The sequence below is a fragment of the Diadema setosum genome, unplaced genomic scaffold, assembly GCF_964275005.1.
Source record: "Diadema setosum unplaced genomic scaffold, eeDiaSeto1 scaffold_50, whole genome shotgun sequence".
Lineage (NCBI taxonomy): Eukaryota > Metazoa > Echinodermata > Echinoidea > Diadematoida > Diadematidae > Diadema > Diadema setosum.
Genome location: NW_027307676.1, coordinates 14,676 through 33,781, shown reverse-complemented (window position 1 = coordinate 33,781; position 19,106 = coordinate 14,676). Strand labels below are relative to the sequence as shown.

Below are 19,106 nucleotides of genomic sequence, written 5' to 3'. Positions count from 1 at the left end.
GTTACGTGTATATTATTGGTTAAAGTGATTAGAAATATTGTAAGAAAACTTTATAAATGAAAATCATTAACGATTATGAAAATATCAATGATGAAAATAATGATTATGAGAATGATAAAATGATGATGGTGGTGGAAGTGATAATAATAATAATGAAAATGATAATGATGATTATGATGATCGATGATGGTGGTGGTGATAACAGTAATAATGATAACAATAATAATAGTAATAATAATAACACATATGATGATAATAATAATAATAATAGTAATAATAATAATAACACATATAATAATAATAAGAATAATATACACAAGATAGGTAAAACTGCTGTTGCTTAACAGGGACAAATTTAATATCAAGTGAAAAAATATTCTACGAAAGCCGGAGCACGTTACAGCCGCAGAGGGGCAGACACTTTCACGTATGAAACTACAGAGGGCAGCTGCGCGATCTTTACATACCCCGAGAAATTGAACGCAGAAAAAAAAGTCCGACATACAAACGGCGACAGCGCACTACTCCGTCATAGTATCATCAGGAGATTCTGGGAGGTGATTTTTCTGCATTTTCGTGATATTCATTGAGAAATTCAGGTACGATTATGGAATAACTTCTATTATAAGAGCATTTCAAATTTTCGTGCGCGATATCTAGACCCCTCAACCATACTATATTCCTATGTTCATTGCATATTTAAAGGGAATATGACAGAATTGTGGTGAAGCAACTCATACACACACATTTTTTTTTTTTTTTTAGTTTTCCAAATTCAGTTTAAGATCAATTGTCATTATCATATCTAGATTTGTCTATTTAATATGACACATGGTCCACTCACTAACCTTTAAAAAGACTGTACAGTATTGGTTGAGGTGGGGATTCATGTTTTGAACATTCCTAAGTGAGATAATGAGAAACATCTTATGAAATATGAAAGAGCATGTCATTTTATGAAGGATTCAACGTTTATTTGATGAAAATTGGTTTTCAAATTGCTGAGATATCCAAAAAAGTGATAATAGTAAAAGACTATAAGCCACACCTTTTATTAAGATCTGTTTGTTTCACCTTGTTTTCGGATATCTCAGCCATTTCAAAACCTATTTTTATCAAACAAACTTTTGATACCCCTTAGAATTGCATGCTCTTTGACATCTCACAGAGTGGTTTCTGAATATCTCGCAAAATGTTAAAAGGTAAATCCTCACCTAAACCAGAACTGTATACACCCTTTAACCTTCCTCTTTGGTGTATTATAATCTGTGATTTCAGCGATGCTGCACTGCCATTTATAAGTACACCCCATGCTATGTCGTGGTTGCTGGTGTCCTGCTGCTGGTCAGGTGAGTAGAAAAGAAAAGTAGATTTCCGTCAAAATTAACTCTGAAAACCCAAGGGGGAGGGGTACTGTGGATGTAAATGTCATATGTTTTGTGAGGTTTGCGATTCACAAATTCTATGAAAATGTGAAAATACGTTTTTCTGATCCCAGCATGAATGTGACAGCAATGCATGTGTGCTGTGCATCCATGTACTGGTACCGGTACATACATATACACAGTACATGGATGCACATACAGTTTGTACATAACTGCATATTGATAACGGGAGAAGTAATGTTGCAGGAAACTATTTCAAATAGTTCTCAAAACAAACAAACAAGGATACCATGGATGATTTTCTGAAAATTCAGAAAATAATCTGTGATAAACTGTGTATTTCATATAACATGAATATGTGAGGACATATTTTCAGTTTAGATATTGCGACTGATTCACACACTGCCCTACATTGACGTAAATAAGCACTGAATTGATCAGTGTTTCAGTAGGATACAGTTCTGTGCAATGAAATGATATGTGTTGTGTGACATGGTATGCATGGGCTTGTTTGGAATGGTTCCCTGGCATTGAACCGGCCCCATGAAACTCAAATTTGTCATATATTTATGTTAATGATTATTCATATTCATCGATGATGCCTGCACGTCTAGAGATAAGGATGTTGTAGGTTCAAATCCTGCTTGAGTATACGTCCATGATTTCTTTTGTCATCCCTGCTCGAAAAAAAAAAAAATCACAAAAATATTATACAAATATTTCAAACATCACCAAGAAAATATATTTATTTACAATATTTTTGTATTTAAAAAATGCCTTAAAAATATTTTTTTGAATATTTTTTGTCACGTCGTGCTGCTACAGCAAAAAAAAAAAAAAAAAATTGTAAAATATGTTTTCTAGCTATTTTTTATGCCATTATGGTTTGGGGGTACAAAAATACTGCAAAAATATATTTTTAAAATACTTTTTAATACATTTTTGAGTTTGGTCAAAAATAAATAATATTTTCATGAGTTATCTTGATGTTTGAGAGTGTATCTCAGAACACAATAGAATGTACATTATGTATATGTGAAGACATTATCAATATCCAAAGTAACCTTTCACAACCATAACCCTACAGCTAGTCTTAGAGCCTAGGCCTATATAGACCTACAGATGTATCTACACCCTATACCTAATTGGTACCAGACACATCACACTCATTTATAAGGGGCCATTTAGTTATAATGCTTTAAGACGTGGTTACCAAGTAAATTACACTTTTGATATTTAAAGATGAGAATGCCTCCTCATAACACAAGATGAAATTATGAATAACACTATAATAATAATATTGAGTAAACTTTTTAACACAGTTCAAAGCTTCTTGTAATCATAACAACAATTCGAACTATATTCTTTTTATTTCAATTCCAATATTCAATTTGAATAGCTTATGAATATGCATGACCAGTAGAAACCAGTAAAAACCAACTGGAATCAACTGGTATTATGGTTTTGTAATGGGTTTTTGTCTGGAATGAACTGGTAAGCAAGCCCAGTCAGGTTCATAGCTTTCAAGTGTCAAACTGTTTACACACAAATGGACACACACACGCACACACACACACACACATATATATATATATATATATATATATATATACCCAAACACACACAAGAGCATATACATACCTGGTCTACATATTATAGTTTGCTAGTTGAAATGTCAACTGACTTTAATTTGTACCAACTGAATTCACTTTTACCACAATTTTACCACATTTTTTTTTTATTTTAAAGCATATTTTAATGCTTTGTTTATCAATTTGTTTTTGAATGATTAAGCTAAAAAAAAATACTGAAAAATATAAATAGTATTTCAAATTTAACAAAAATATCCTATTTTCAGAGTATTTTTAGAAACTGACAAGAACGTCTGTAGGGAAGATGAAAAAATATAGAAAAAAATATTTGTATCATCTGAAGACTTGAAAAAATATCCCCAAAATTTGCTATTTTCAGAGTACTTTTTTTTTAATATGAATAAGATACGCTATCTTTAGAGTATTTCCCCCCCCCCCCCAAAAAAAAAAAAAAAAAATCACAGAAATATGCAAATTAAAAGAAAAATACTCAAAAAATGTCCGAAAAATATGTAAAAAAATATATTTTTCAGTTGGGAAAAACGACTAGGGATGGCTCCTACTAAAACACTGATCAATTCAGTGCTTATTTACGTCGACGTAGGGCAGTGTGTCAATCAGTTGCAAGAAAAATATCCCGACAGAAGAATTTCATGAATATGAATGATTGCGCAGTAGCCGCTGTATGTTATAAGGATGAGAACCAGCACACGTGTCGGACGGGAGCTCGATGGTCTAGTGGAGATGATGCCTATCCGTAGATCAGGAAGTTGTAGGTCTGAATCCTGCTCGAGTATGTGCGCCCATGACTTCTTTTGCCATGGCTACTACTAAACCACTGATAAATTCAGTACTTATACGTCGATGAAGGGCAATTGGGGATATCGCCAATACGTACGTGCCGTGCGCAGAGCAGCGTTTTAGATGCATTATGGGATAGCTCATGGGACAAACTTGCCCCGGTTTTGGCTGCACATGCACTTACATCACGCTCTGTCTTTATAAAGAGGTATTTTTGTTGAAGATTTATTCGCTTTCCATCATGTGACCAGCACATTGAAGCGTTGCAGTAGTGAACCATGACTCTAGTGACCGCAAATCGGTAAAGCTTAGACACTTTCAACTCTTTTAAGCTGAATTATAGCCAAGAGAAAAAGGGCTAACAACGGAAAAGCAAACAAAGAACTCCATTAAATCGTATGGGAACTGCGATTCGCGTGAGACAACCGGAAGCGAACAAGGGACCGAGGAATCCCACAGTGCACCTGTGACAGAGCTCTTCAGCGTGCGCAGGAGTTTTTTTTACGTCATTGGCGATAGCGAGAATTTGTCAATCAGTTGCAATTAATGATGAAGCCTAGGCATTGAATTTCCATAGCAGACTGGTATTACTTGATACATGTATTGTCTATAAAATGTGCAATTGATTTCTCCACACACACTTCTGTTGGAGCAGGGCCTTCGTTCCTTGGCAGGGTATTCCAGACGCAGATGAATTTCTAAATGGAAGTAAGAACAGAAAATAACCTCTCAATAGCATTTTTCCTTTAATGTTTTATAAAACTTGTATCTGCAAAAGCTGACATCTTGCTCAGATTACACTATCACCCTTTTTACACTTCCTGTTTGGACCCTGTACTATCCTTCGCCCAGGAGTATCGTTAAACTCACGTATACTATTTTGTTTTGCCTTTTATGTTCACTAATAATGTATCCGGTGCTTGTCCCAGGCTAAGGAGAAACTGACACGTGTGTTAACCCTGTACTTTCTGAATGATGTGACTATTCATGATTATGCTGCACACTCGAATGTAACACATACTGCATGCTTGGCATATGCACTGAAAGCTTTATATGAGAGACAATAACATTGTGAGTATTAACAGATCAGCAATGGTAATAGAAGAGTTACTGACCTGATAGAAAGATCAGTCTTTTACATAATGCAGCAAGTTATGTATGATGTACAATGTATGTTTTACTCCTACTGTTTCAGAGGGATTTGATGCTCTCTGCTTCTTGCTTGGATCCATCGCACTGCTGGGCATGTTTGGTATCATCGGATATACAGTAGGTACCTACGTATTGTAAAGAAATAAATGTCTTATTAGATTCATGCTAGGACAAATGCTTGATTTCAGCTGTGTTTCTATATTGAAAGCACAACATCCTGAAAAATCCTTCGGATGGAAGAAGAATGTCTACTTTTAATAGGATGTTGAAAGCTGTAAAGAGAAAGTACTTGTAGACTGGATTATTGTTAACCCGTTGAGGATGGACTGATTTTGCAATGTACAACATACATTTTCCATAGACACCTTCCCGAGTATACTCGGGACTCGTCCTCAACGGGTTAAGCTGATGACATAAACGAAAGGCTTTACGATTGGGTTAATAGGCGATTTTCAACATGCACGTATGGATGGATGTGAGTTGCTTGACCAAGGTCTGTGCCCTCCGAGGGCTTTTCTATTTGTCACTGTAATCATCAGAGAAACAATTCATTGAAGCATATGGCACATTGTGCCTGGTTGATGTCATTTGCTAACTATTGCTAGTTACCTGGGGCACGCCAGGAGGGATCGGCATCTTTCACACGTTTTCTTGTGTGGGTGAGTGGGGATCCACATATTGGGTTAGCACCCTGCTCTTTGCAATGAATGAATGCAATAGGATCTTTTACACGCATGAATTGTGGTGATATAGTATGATGTTATAAGGACCCATTTACACAAGTGTGGTCACATGGCACAAATAATTATAACACTGATAATCTTTGTATTTTTACAGGGAATTGGCATGGCAGCCATTCCAATCTCCATGATCAAAGGCACCCAGTGTATGAAGTCTGAGCCAGATGAAATTGACTCAGCCATTCAGGATATTCAACGCAGGAAGAATGCAGTCGAGAGAAGCAAAATATACTTCATTGGTCTTCGGAGCATTGCAGAGGTGTACACATACATTCTACATTACTGATATCATATATTTCACTGGCATAACATTTCAGACATTGGGACTTTGCACGATAATTTTCGCAAGTGTTTGAATTTAGGATGCGAAACGCGGATATTGTACTGTGTGCATGCCCTCGGCGTGTAGGCGTGTACACTGTATGAGCACGTACAGCAGGCAAGACATCTACATGTATGTGCAGCTGCTGCCTGCCCATGTTTCATGCAAGTCATTTGCTTTCATATTTATTACTCACATATTATGTAGAGAGCGATATTTTAGCTGGTTGTTCAATTTGCATTGTTTTGTTTTTTGACTTGTTAAATTTGCAAAAATTAAATTTTGATTTAAGGACTGTAAGTGCTGCATGTCATTGGTGTTCGGAACAATATTGTATTTTTTAATTGGTATATGTTGTATTCTTTATTTGGTATATGTTTGTTTTTCTGTTTGCCATTTTCTTATTCGTTGACATGTTTTGACATGTATAATTTTATTATGCATGTATTATCTTTTCAATTTTGAAGCGCCGTGACCACTGAAAAGTGGACCTGTCGCTATAAAAGTAGCCCCTGTTATTATTATTCTTATTATGATAATTATCAAAGATAAAACGTCTTTGACATATTCAGCATCTACGGTGATTGTGTCATGCTAGCCTTGGTTCCAGACCTCCATATAGTGATTTTCACTTGTAGAGCCAGATCTAGACGCCTACTCTTCAACGCAGTCATACACTGTCAGTATAGTCTTTATTGTGGTACTTCCAGCAGCCATTTGTTGGGTGTATTCGAGTTTTTCAACAATTGAAGATATTTTTTGATTTCTGCCCTCAGCTTCAGCCAGTCACAGTCAACACCTTGATAGCATAGACTGTTAAAAATTATGTCAAATTTATGTCTTTTAGGTCACGACAGACGTCGTATTCACGTCATATATTTACGTCTTATAGTCGACAGTTTCTACCAGCACAAGACGTAAAATGAGACGTCATATTCTTACGACTTTATGACGTCTTCATGGACGTCATATTCACGTTATATATTCACATTTTAGAGTTATATATAATTACTATTTTAGAGTTATATTCACGTTATATATTCACATTTTATAGTCGACAGTTTGCACCAGCACAAGACGTAAAATAAGACGTCATGTTCTGACGTCTTTTTACAAAAAGAAAAAGACGGGCAAGTGTCACCCGTCATATTTGCTGCTCAGTTATCGTACTCCTCAGCGAGATCTATGATAGTGCACAACCATTGATGACGTAATGTCAGTCTATTATATGTACATATAGCCACCCTAGTCATCTAGACCAGGGATGTGTTACAGAGATGGAGTGGCAACTCTTCGTAATTCATGCAAACACATGGGATGTCTAAGACCCCGTTTACAGTGCGGGGTTGTGCCGAGCCGCGGCCGAGCCGCGGCCTAGCCCAGCCTCAATTGCGGGGCCGAGCAATTTTGTCCGTTTACACTACCGGGCTCGGCCGCGCTTTAAATTCAAATCTTTCAATATTTTGTCGTAGTGGCGCTCTGCTTGTAAACAAACGCAATTTGGTATAGTCTGGGGTGGTATTCTGAGGTCGTAATTAAGTCTGTAATTAACTTCGTGATTAAGTCGTGAGGTTAATAGGCCCTTAATCATGGGCAAAATCGGTATTCTGAGGACGTAATTAAGGTATGATTAAGTCCCCTGTAATTATCTTAGGTTCCTCCCATCTAATTGTTATTCCATCCAATCAGACGCGTTGTTAGAAGCCAAAATGATGATTACACGCGCAAATATGCCCTCAATGCGCACTGCTGCACGCCCCCTGTAATTACAACCCAAGAGCTCCGTGCGCCACTCCGGTATTTGATTACAACCCCTCACCTACGCACGCGAAGATCTCAACCTCTTTGCTCACATAAAATGACAAAATTCCTCGAAGATCGGCCATATTTCTTTTTTTCTCTGAATTCTACGGATACCATGATAACAAGATTCAACCGCTCCTCGGTTACCGAAGACGGTAAGCATCGTTGTGGCAGAGAAAACACGATGTAATGCGTGATATCGGAGTAGTTAATGACACTCTTTGGTATCATTAAGTTTTCCATTAACTTTCATACTTAAAGCCCAAACAAAGTTCTGGTACGCCTGCAAAAGTTGTCAAATTTTGCTCCAAAATGTGAACGTATGCCTAGTAAATGTGCGGAGTAACGCTGTAATAACAAGATATTCGATGGGTAACGACGAAAATGGGAAATATTAACCAAAAACGTTCAGTCTCAGAACTTACCCGAACGGGGTCAGGCTAGACTCGGACTCGCTTTGCTTGACGGCGGGATGAGTTGTATTGGTTGTCCCTTGGCCCTCTGGATTGTACAGTGTGGTGTGGGAGCGGCCTGTATAAACTACTGAGTACATTGTAGCGTTCTGGCTACTCGCAGTAATGGTCCGAGTTGTTACAACGCGCGCATCAAAAACCTCTTTGGCGCGCATGCAAAATTAGTGTGCGCCTCTCAAGCACCTCTAAAAACAATCAAAGACGCTTGATAAACAACAACAAAAACTTCAAAGACCGCACGTCTCAGCAACTGAGGTGATGTGCGTATACTAGTAGGCTTGAGGACCGCGCGCTGTCCATTTGTTTTGTACAGGATTAGCACGCACTTTCCTGTCTGCTCATCAAGGCCTCGTTTGGTACCCGTAGTAATAGGGAGCTTTAGATTTTAGACGCGCGGACGTTCAAAGAGAAAAAAACATGATCTGAGTGTGCGCAGTAACTTGATCCGCGCTACTGCGCACGCTCAGATCGTGTTTTTTTTTCTCTTTGAACGTCCGCGCGTCTAAAATCTAAAGCTCCCTATTGACCGATTCTGTGACGCGCTATGTGTATTTTTGGCATGGGCGCAGCCATAGTGGGTGTATCAGCCGACCCCCCCCCCCCTCCGCACTCCCCCACCCCTCTCCCTACATTAGCACGCGCGCAGAATGAAAAACTGCTTTAGCCAATAGGCGTCTCGTACTGAGTGCGCGAATGCTTGCTTAGTGCGCGAACGTTTGTTACAAGTGCGTGATAAACATGTTGCCCAGGGGTGGGGGAGAGCAGGGGGGGGGGGGGGGGTCGGCTGATACACCCACTATGGCTGCGCCCTGTGCCGTAAAATGTCTGCTGCCCTCAACGAACCCGAATCGGTCAATAGAGTACTGATGAACATGGCGACCACGAACTGTGTGTAAATTGTCTGAAGGGTCGAGTTTTCCCTGAGACCGAGTTAGTCTGGAGCCTTCTGGAATAAAAGTCGGTCTACCGACTTTTATTATTTTTCTCAAAATACTCCAAAACGACTCATCATTCCGGCAAACCGCGTCAGCCAGGTATAAGTTTCTTTGTAGACTCTTTCGATATATTGCAAGTAAATATGAAATGGTGCCAGACGGGTTCTCAAGCCCATATCAGAACTTTGTTTTCACTTTAAAGGTGCATGGTCCCGGTGTTTTAGTCAAATGCGTACGCGGGCGCACGGCACAAGTTTCCTATAGAGACCTACGCTATCGACTTCTCTTTGGCGCTTACGCTTTGGCCCACTTTCCCGAGTCCGAAGAAGTCCGATTCAGTGTAGTCAGTGGTCCGATCACAGTTCGGGTCATGAATCGGCTGAGGGGGATGACAGCTTTAGTAAACTTCTTTTGTGATGTCACAATAACAAGCACATATGCACGCACCCTGGCATTACTACAGACTGCGCGATGCGCAAAGAAGACAACAAAGGCAACGTTACTAAGCAACACCTACGCACTTTACTCTTGATGACAGCTCAACTTCGGTAATCTTCGTATCAATGCAAAAAAAAAAAAAAAAAATGAAAATGAAATGAAATGCTAACGAATATCGGCAGTATCATCAACAGCGCCATCTACACTACCGGGACTATGCCCCTTTAAGGTAAAGGGATCTAGGTGTGAACCCCACTGCTGCTGTTTATCAAGCGTCAAGGCAGCGCGTCTCAGGTGATGTGCGTAATACGCTTGAGGACCGCGCGCTGTCCATTTGTTTTGTACAGGATTAGCGCGCACTTTCCTGTCTTACCAGTTAAGCGTCTTTGGCCAGAACGCTATGTACAGTGTAGTTTATACAGGCCGTTATGAGTACAACACTTTACAATCCCGAGGGACGACCAATACAACTCATCCCGCCGTCAAGGAAAGCGAGGCCGAGTTATCCCCGAGTCCGAGTCTAGCCTGACCCCGTTCTGAGACTGAACGTTTTTGGTTAATATTTCCCATTTTCGTCGTTACCCATCGAATTATTACAGCGTTGTAATATTCCGGGGTAAATTACAGTTTACCGGCAGCCAATCACGGAGAGCGCAAATCGCTCTGAAAAGAGCGTAATTACGCTTGCCGATGGCAACCATCTGAAATAATTTAATATGTTTATGGATATTATTGGACAGTTGGATGATTGTTTTTGTTTGTGATGTATGCATATTTTCCTTATGTCAATAAAATTCCATGAAATTGTAATTTGTGATTTATTGTTGTCTTGTTACAAAGTTGTCATGAATAATATATTGTTCGGGGCCATTTGGTAGAATGGCTAAGTAAATGTTTAACAGTGAAATACTAAATACTGCCAAATATTAATGCATGTGTTTTTCCTTAAATTACTATTTACTTTTGCTATTTGATAATTTACCAAAACAGCAAAAGTATTTTAGTAGTTTAGGAATATTTGATATACATTCTATTTTTTAACTGCTAAACATGGATAAATTTTACTTTCTACAAATAGCATGTCAGCACTAGACCTTTATCATTCATAGAACATATTGACACAAAGAAATAATTGTCATGAGTGTTGGGCTTTATTGCAATGTAATAAAGCTAAGTTTTTCATAACACAATTCAATATGACAAAAATTTTCATACAACAATACAATATGACAAAGAGCACTATGTTAAAGGTAATCTGGAGTATCACGGTAATGGGTGAAAAATCTTTAAATAGAGTTCCCATCTGTTTGCTTCTCTCCTAAAAGCATCTTATTTTAATGTTGTTCTATGAAAATAATTCAACTAAAATGTGCTGAATATTTGTAGAATTCGAAGTTAAAGCATGGCGTTATTTTTTGTGTTCGCCACTCGGCAAATATTATACAGCCCCATATATGCTTTTCTGTGTTGCTACTTTGCCAACATGGTTATATAATTTTGACATTTCTTTAAATCTAACATGTTCTCTAGTTCTCAACAACATCAATGTGTACCAAAATGTCATTTTATGTGACATGAGCAATAAAAGAATGATTTCTAGCAGTGTCTGTCAAAATGAATTCAGAGTGCAGGTACTCCTTATTTATACCTATAACCAGACTAGTGCATCACACCAGTCCATAGTGAAATACAATATCACAATCAATGTTTTCTAAGACAGTCTTTACTCCTGTGCAAAAGTACTACCATGATACAAAATGTTGTCAAGACCATCTTATCCTGCCATGCAACCGCTCCCGCACTGTTGAAGTAATACTTGAGCGTATCCCTCTGGCGTTTGGCAAGCTCAGTGTCCCTGTTTCCCCTGATGGGCCTGTCCAAATCCTCTCTGATGGCGGCAGTTCTCCAAGCTCCAGGGATGAGGTTGTGCTGGGCATCCTCCTGGTCCAACATGCGGACTTCCAGCGCCTGATAGCGCTTCCTGATGAGGTTGTGCAGCATGATGGCAGCTTCAACGAGCAGGCGGACTGTGTCTGGTTCCTGTCTCATCTGGCCAAGGAAGCACTGGAACCGCAAGGCCAGAATACCAAAGGCGTTTTCAACAACACGCCTTGCCCTAGACAGCCTGTAGTTGAAGATCTTCTGCTGTTGGTCAAGGTTACGACGGCCATAGGGTTTCATCATGTACGTCCTCATGGCGAAGGCATCGTCTCCCACGAAAAAGTACGGCATAGGGTGGTCGTCATCATCATGGGGTAGAGGAGCTGGATCTGGGATGCCTAAAGTGCCAGCATCAATGCACTCCTTCAGTTCACTGTTGTTGTAGATCTGGGCATCAGATTGATGGCCAACCCCACCCACATCGATCCCTAGGAACTGGTATTTTGAATCTACGAGAGCCATCAGGACAACCGAGAAGAACTGCTTGTAGTTGAAGTAAAGGCTGCCTGAGTTGTTGGGCTTCTGAATACGGATGTGCTTTCCATCCAAGGCTCCCAGACAGTGAGGAAGATTCCATCTCGCTTCAAAATCACCTGCAACCTCAAGCCAGCCTTCATTGGTTGTGGGGAGGGAGATGACTTCTGCAGCATACTCATCCACTATCGCTCTAGCTACATCAGGGACAAACTTCTGGATGGTTTCCTTGCCCACTCGGAAGTTGTAACCCAGCTCGGCATAGGTGGCCCCAGTGGCGAGATGGCGCAGGAAGACGCACAACTTGAGACCAGGGGGAATGGCCTTCCTGAAGTGGGTGTCCTTCTTCTGCAGGTGGGGTGTAAGCCTGATTAATAGCTCATCAAACATCTCTGGGGACAACCTGGTGTAGTTCTTGAACTTCCTCTTGTCATTCTCCCTCAGCTCATTCATGAGGGTATGGTACTGTCCACGTTCGGCCCTCAGCTGTGGGTGGAGCATGGGTCTAAACCACCATGTGTGCTTCCTTTTCTTCTTACGAGGCTCTTCTTCTTCAGGATTGGCCACCATAAGTTGATAGGCAGTGGCCACCTCAGCATCTCTCATGATCTTCTGATGGAACAGCATCATCACTCCAACATTATCAAAATCCTCGGACATATCGAAATTGTGAATATTTAGTAGAGATGTTGTTCATACAGCAGCTGAAGAGGTTCTGAACCAGGTAGTCGATGGCCGATATTTATATTGTCGGCAAGTAGCGCAAAGTGGCGGCAAGTTTAAACCAATTTTGCGACCTTTGGCACAAACTAATCACCAAGTGGCGCAAAGTAGCCGTCCATCGGCGCAAATGGCGCCAACATGGTGAAATTTGGAATCAAATGGCCGTGTAATGGCGCGAACTGGCGCACCATTTTGAAGCAAGGCAGGTGGCATTTGGCGCACGCCATATGACACCCAGTTTATTCCACTTGCCGACACACATGCCGAGCGAACATTAATTCGGCGCCACAGCGAGCCACTACGCGCCAGTCACATAATCTTTGGCGCGAACTGGCGCGAACTGGCGCCGGCCCAGTGGACTCCTAGCATTAATATGACGTGCGACCTGAGGCCCGTTGCATAAAAGTTACAATTATAGTAACTTTGCCATCCAATGGTAACTTCCATGGAATTCTTGATTTTGATTGGCTGTTGAGTATTGTTGCCATGGTAGTTACCACTGGATGCAGTGGCGTAACTACGGGGGGGCATGGGGGGGGGGGGGCACGTGCCCCCCCCCCCCCCAATCCGCTGGTAAAAAAAAAAAGAAGAAAAAAAAGAAAAAAAAAACCAAAATAGTAATTCAAGGGTTGGTAAACTACTTTTGAAATCGACATGGAAGGATGATCAAGAAAAAAGATATTTTTCTAAGATTTCTTTTAACCATCGATATAAAGAGGTATTATAGTTAAACATTGTTCAAAAAGCCCGGAGACGACAAAAGATTGTGATTCAGTGTGATTCCTGGTTGGCATTTTGAATACAAGCAGGATGTGCGCAGTGTGCTCAGAACATCGGAATGGCAGAAAGAGTCGCTGCAATGTTGCGCAATGTGATGTTTGATAGGTTGTACACATTTGCTATCAAAGCTTGATCATTGATTTTGCAGTGTTGCTTTACATACTAGTCTATCAAATGCCTTGCATTGCCAATAATAAGACTTGGCCTTGGCTATTTCCTAACTTTTCCATCTATATGAAACACACACACTCACAAACACAAACAAATCAGGGGATGCTCTATATATAAAGTGCAGATTTTGGACATCCTTCTCCCGCTTGGTCACTTCGACGCCCCCTCGCTGGTCATACCTCCCCCAATCATGAACATAAACCGACACCCTTGACTACCAGTGGCGGATCCAGGGGGCGCAAAAGCACCGGGCGCCCCCTCCCTCCAAAGCGAAAAAATATATATATGTAGCTACAAACGACAGTTTTTGGACTGTAAAATGTCAAAATTTTCAAGCTCGCTCGCTTCGCTCGCTCGCATTTAATCGTTATGCAATTCTCCTGATGTTGCTGTCAGTAATTGCCAGCAGTTGCGCCCGATGCGCCCCCTCTCCTTAATTTCCAAAGCGAAAAAATATAGCTACAAACGGCAGTTTGGGGACTGTAAAATGTCAAAATATTCAAGCTCGCTCGCTTCGCTCGCTCGCAATTAATCGCTATGCAGTTCTCCTGATGTTGCTGTCAGTAATTGCCAGCAGTTGCGCCCGGTGCGCCCCCTCTCCTTAATTTCCAAAGCGAAAAAATATAGCTACAAACGGCAGTTTTGGGACTGTAAATGTCAAAATTTTCAAGCTCGCTCGCTCCGCTCGCTCGCATTTAATCGCTATGCAATTCTCCTGATGTTGCTGTCAGTAATTGCCAGCAGTTGCGCCCGGTGCGCCCCCTCCCCTTAATTTCCAAAGCGAAAAAATATAGCTAAAAACGGCAGTTTTGGGACTATAAGATGTCAAAATTTTCAAGCTCGCTCGCTTCGCTCGCTCGCATTTAAACGTTATGCAATTCTCCCGATGTTGCTGTCAGTAACTGCCAGCAGTTGCGCCCGGTGCGCCCCCTCTCCTTAATTTCCAAAGCGAAAAAATATAGCTACAAACGGCAGTTTTGGGACTGTCAAAAAAAATGTCAAAATTTTCAAGCTCGCTCGCTCAGCTCGCTCGCATTTAATCGCTATGCAATTCTCCTGATGTTGCTGTCAGTAATTGCCAGCAGTTGCGCCCGGTGCGCCCCCTCCCCTTAATTTCCAAAGCGAAAAAATATAGCTAAAAACGGCAGTTTTGGGACTATAAGATGTCAAAATTTTCAAGCTCGCTCGCTTCGCTCGCTCGCATTTAAACGTTACGCAATTCTCCTGATGTTGCTGTCAGTAATTGCCAGCAGTTGCGCCCGGTGCGCCCCCTCTCCTTAATTTCCAAAGCGAAAAAAATATAGCTACAAATGGCAGTTTGGGGACTGTAAAATGTCAAAATTTTCAAGCTCGCTCGCTTCGCTCGCTCGCATTTAATCGCTATGCAGTTCTCCTGATGTTGCTGTCAGTAATTGCCAGCAGTTGCGCCCGGTGCGCCCCCTCTCCTTAATTTCCAAAGCGAAAAAATATAGCTACAAATGGCAGTTTTGGGACTGTAAAATGTCAAAATTTTCAAGCTCGCTCGCTCCGCTCGCTCGCATTTAATGGCTATGCAGTTCTCCTGATGTTGCTGTCAGTAATTGCCAGCAGTTGCGCCCGGTGCGCCCCCTCCCCTTAATTTCCAAAGCGAAAAAATATAGCTAAAAACGGCAGTTTTGGGACTATAAGATGTCAAAATTTTCAAGCTCGCTCGCTTCGCTCGCTCGCATTTAAACGTTATGCAATTCTCCCGATGTTGCTGTCAGTAACTGCCAGCAGTTGCGCCCGGTGCGCCCCCTCTCCTTAATTTCCAAAGCGAAAAAATATAGCTACAAACGGCAGTTTTGGGACTGTCAAAAAAAATGTCAAAATTTTCAAGCTCGCTCGCTCAGCTCGCTCGCATTTAATCGCTATGCAATTCTCCTGATGTTGCTGTCAGTAATTGCCAGCAGTTGCGCCCGGTGCGCCCCCTCCCCTTAATTTCCAAAGCGAAAAAATATAGCTAAAAACGGCAGTTTTGGGACTATAAGATGTCAAAATTTTCAAGCTCGCTCGCTTCGCTCGCTCGCATTTAAACGTTACGCAATTCTCCTGATGTTGCTGTCAGTAATTGCCAGCAGTTGCGCCCGGTGCGCCCCCTCTCCTTAATTTCCAAAGCGAAAAAAATATAGCTACAAATGGCAGTTTGGGGACTGTAAAATGTCAAAATTTTCAAGCTCGCTCGCTTCGCTCGCTCGCATTTAATCGCTATGCAGTTCTCCTGATGTTGCTGTCAGTAATTGCCAGCAGTTGCGCCCGGTGCGCCCCCTCTCCTTAATTTCCAAAGCGAAAAAATATAGCTACAAATGGCAGTTTTGGGACTGTAAAATGTCAAAATTTTCAAGCTCGCTCGCTCCGCTCGCTCGCATTTAATGGCTATGCAGTTCTCCTGATGTTGCTGTCAGTAATTGCCAGCAGTTGCGCCCGGTGCGCCCCCTCCCCTTAATTTCCAAAGCGAAAAAATATACCTAAAAACGGCAGTTTTGGGAACATAAAATGTAAAATTTTCAAGCTCGCTCGCTTCGCTCGCTCGCATTTAACCGTTATATGCCATATATAGCTACAAACGGCAGTTTGGGGACTGTAAAATGTCAAAATTTTCAAGCTCGCTCGCATTTAATCGTTATGCCATTCTCGTGATGTTACTGCCAGCAACTGCCAGCAGTTGCGCCCGGTGCAACCCCCTTAATTTCCAAAGCAAATATATATATATATATATTTGTATATATATACATACATATATTATTATATATAGCTACAAACGGCAGTTTGGGGACTGTAAAATGTCAAAATTTTCAAGCTCGCTCGCTCCGCTCGCTCGCATTTAATTGTTACGTTATGCAATTCTGATGTTGCTGCCATGAGGTGCCCCCCCAATGTCTTGACCCACGGTACGCCACTGACTGGATGGCAAAGTTACCATAATTGTAACTTTTATGCAACGGGCCCCAGTTTTTACCAGTTGCGACCATATTAGGACGTCTTATTGACGTCAGTCTGCTATCAGGGGAGGATTAATCATATGAAACACATAAAATCAACTAAAGCATACACACTGCCTTACTTCTTATTCCTTGTTCAGGCCGAGAGGAGATTTATGTCATCCCGACACCAGTTCCGCAGGCTGCAGGAATTCGACGACGAGGAGCAGCTGATAGAACGCAGAGAGCGCCACTTCGAGTCCACAGAGAAATCACTGGCGGCAAAGGGTGGGAAGTTCTGGAGGCCTTTCCAGGTCGTAGCCGGCCTCCTTTTCTTGATGCTCTCATTCTTGTTGATCACCTCTCTCTTCATTACGAGGTAACTCTAGCCATCCATGGGTGACCCTAGTTTACACATAGCTTTAATGGCAAAGTAAATTTTCCTTGAATGCAGTTTCTTGTGCATTCTTTACTGACTTAAACTTTATCAAATTGCCACAGAATTTCTTGGAAACAAATTGTGCTTGCCCAAAAATTATCAGTGTGAATAAGCCTTTAAGAAATGATGTAAGTATTCCTGTCAGGTCACTTTCCCTGCACTCAAGGATTATCCAGATTGTCTTAGGCTGGGGTTCTTACTCTTTCAGTTTATTATTACTGAGACCATAGAAATCATGTCTGTTTTATCTGAAAGCAATAATATAACATTCAAATTCTGTCAGGAAACATTGCCTATCTGAGAAGATAATCCTGTTACATCCCTTGAAATACACGTATGAGCATTGACTTATTGTACCTTAGTTGATGTGTGTATATGCGTTTATGTTTCTATGTGTATATGCGTGCTTGTCCGAGTGCGATTTTTTAGGTGAGGAAAGGGGTTTGGGCAGAGGTTAAATTAGACAGGATGTAAAAACAATAAAGAATATATATATATATATATATATATATATATATATATATACCTTGATTAAGGCTAGTTTTCTAAGGGATGCTATTATGCACAGCATAAACAAGCAAAACCGTCCGATGCCGAACATGTTTGCTTGCTTGTTTGATTTGGTTATCTTTTGTGGGGGGGGGGGGGAGCGAGGGTGAAATTAGAGAGGCCAATGAGAGAGACATCTACGACCTTGGATAAAAGTCCCCTAATCATGTTTTTGTGTGTTTTTGCAATGTTGTTGTTGTTGTTCCTGCTGCTGCTGCTGCTGCTGCTGCTGCTGCTGCTGCTGTTGTTGCTGCTGCTGCTGTTGCTGCTGTTGTTGTTTTTGTTGTTGTGGTAGTGGTGATGCGATGTGCAAGCTGTAATAACAATCATTACAGTTCCTGTAATTTTTGTTTCTGTGGATACCTTCCAGTCTTGACAGAGCCCTCCACTCCCTCGGACCACGCTCTGGCTACGTCCTTCGGCAGAGACGCTTCCCTAACCTTGTGGAAATCATTCTCCTGTATGCACAGCAGGTAAAGTGGTCTTGACACACACTATTCAAGTGATGCTCTTGGGTTAGGAAACTGTTGATTGCTGTTCCAACCTGGTTCAATCTCTGTGTGCCAAGGGACAAATTTCCTTGTGTGTCACATTAGACAGCATTTCATGAGTGCTTTTGGAGAAACATTCTGTTTGTCAGAGCCATGTATGACATGCATGGGCGTAAATCCCGGGGGATGGGGGGATATATCCCCCCCCCCCCCCTGAAATGGAGGAGGGGGGGGGGATGGCCTGTACAATCATCCCCCCCCCTGAATTTTGAGGGGAAAAAAATGGAGGAAGCAGAAATGTGATTGTATCAATTTTGGCATATTGCATGACGTTTGTACGCCGGCCTTCAGACAGGTAACAGAGCTGAACAGTATTCTATCTTGTAGGAAAATGTATAATTTTCTCAAGCGCTCGCTCGCTTCGCTCGCTCGCGAAGAAAGTAACATCGACATACACTGTAAGGTATGGCTCAGACGTTGACAACGTCAAATAGTATAGGCTTACATGTAAACATGCTATGACGCGAGTAACTGGGGACCATCTGCAAAATATGTACGAAAACTACAAACAAACAATAACAACAACTTTATCGCCATAATTGAATCCCCTCCATTTCCTGAATCATTCCTGAGAAACGACAGTGACTGATGACTCAGTCAGGATACATCTATGGGCATACCAAGGGAAGATCAGGGACGTCGAATCTATGGGGGGCAAAGGGGGCATTTGCCCCGCCCCAAAGAAAGTGTATAGACAGACAAATCATTTATCCCCCAATCAATTCCCGAGATGAGGACAAATCTCGAACTTTCTTAATGGAAAATTGTCCAAATATCGCCAGAACTATGCACCAGATCGTTGTATTGCAATCATGAACATGCAAAAGGTCCGCTATACAGGATAAGGGATAATTTTTGTACACTTTTGACATAGACGTATATTCCCTAATTTATCAAA

The 19,106-nt window shown here is 41.3% G+C and overlaps 2 protein-coding genes across 2 annotated transcripts in view; one reads left to right on the top strand and one right to left on the bottom strand.

Moving 5' to 3' along the window:
- The window catches only part of LOC140245877 (probable lysosomal cobalamin transporter), a gene marked incomplete at its 3' end in the record, with an annotated part of 69,736 nt that extends 51,606 nt beyond the window's left edge, over nucleotides 1-18,130 (top strand). The window contains exons 8-14 of the mRNA XM_072325361.1: nucleotides 1,279-1,349; nucleotides 4,434-4,486; nucleotides 4,974-5,047; nucleotides 5,768-5,892; nucleotides 10,902-10,916; nucleotides 16,839-17,048; nucleotides 18,028-18,130. Coding sequence (XP_072181462.1) covers nucleotides 1,279-1,349; nucleotides 4,434-4,486; nucleotides 4,974-5,047; nucleotides 5,768-5,892; nucleotides 10,902-10,916; nucleotides 16,839-17,048; nucleotides 18,028-18,130 — 651 coding nt within the window. The remainder of the gene's footprint in view (nucleotides 1-1,278; nucleotides 1,350-4,433; nucleotides 4,487-4,973; nucleotides 5,048-5,767; nucleotides 5,893-10,901; nucleotides 10,917-16,838; nucleotides 17,049-18,027) is intronic.
- Nucleotides 11,343-11,822, bottom strand: LOC140245881 (uncharacterized). Its single transcript, XM_072325363.1, has one exon. The coding sequence runs from the start codon at nucleotides 11,820-11,822 to the stop codon at nucleotides 11,343-11,345; it is 480 nt and encodes a 159-aa protein (XP_072181464.1).
- Nucleotides 18,131-19,106: the final 976 nt, after the last annotated feature.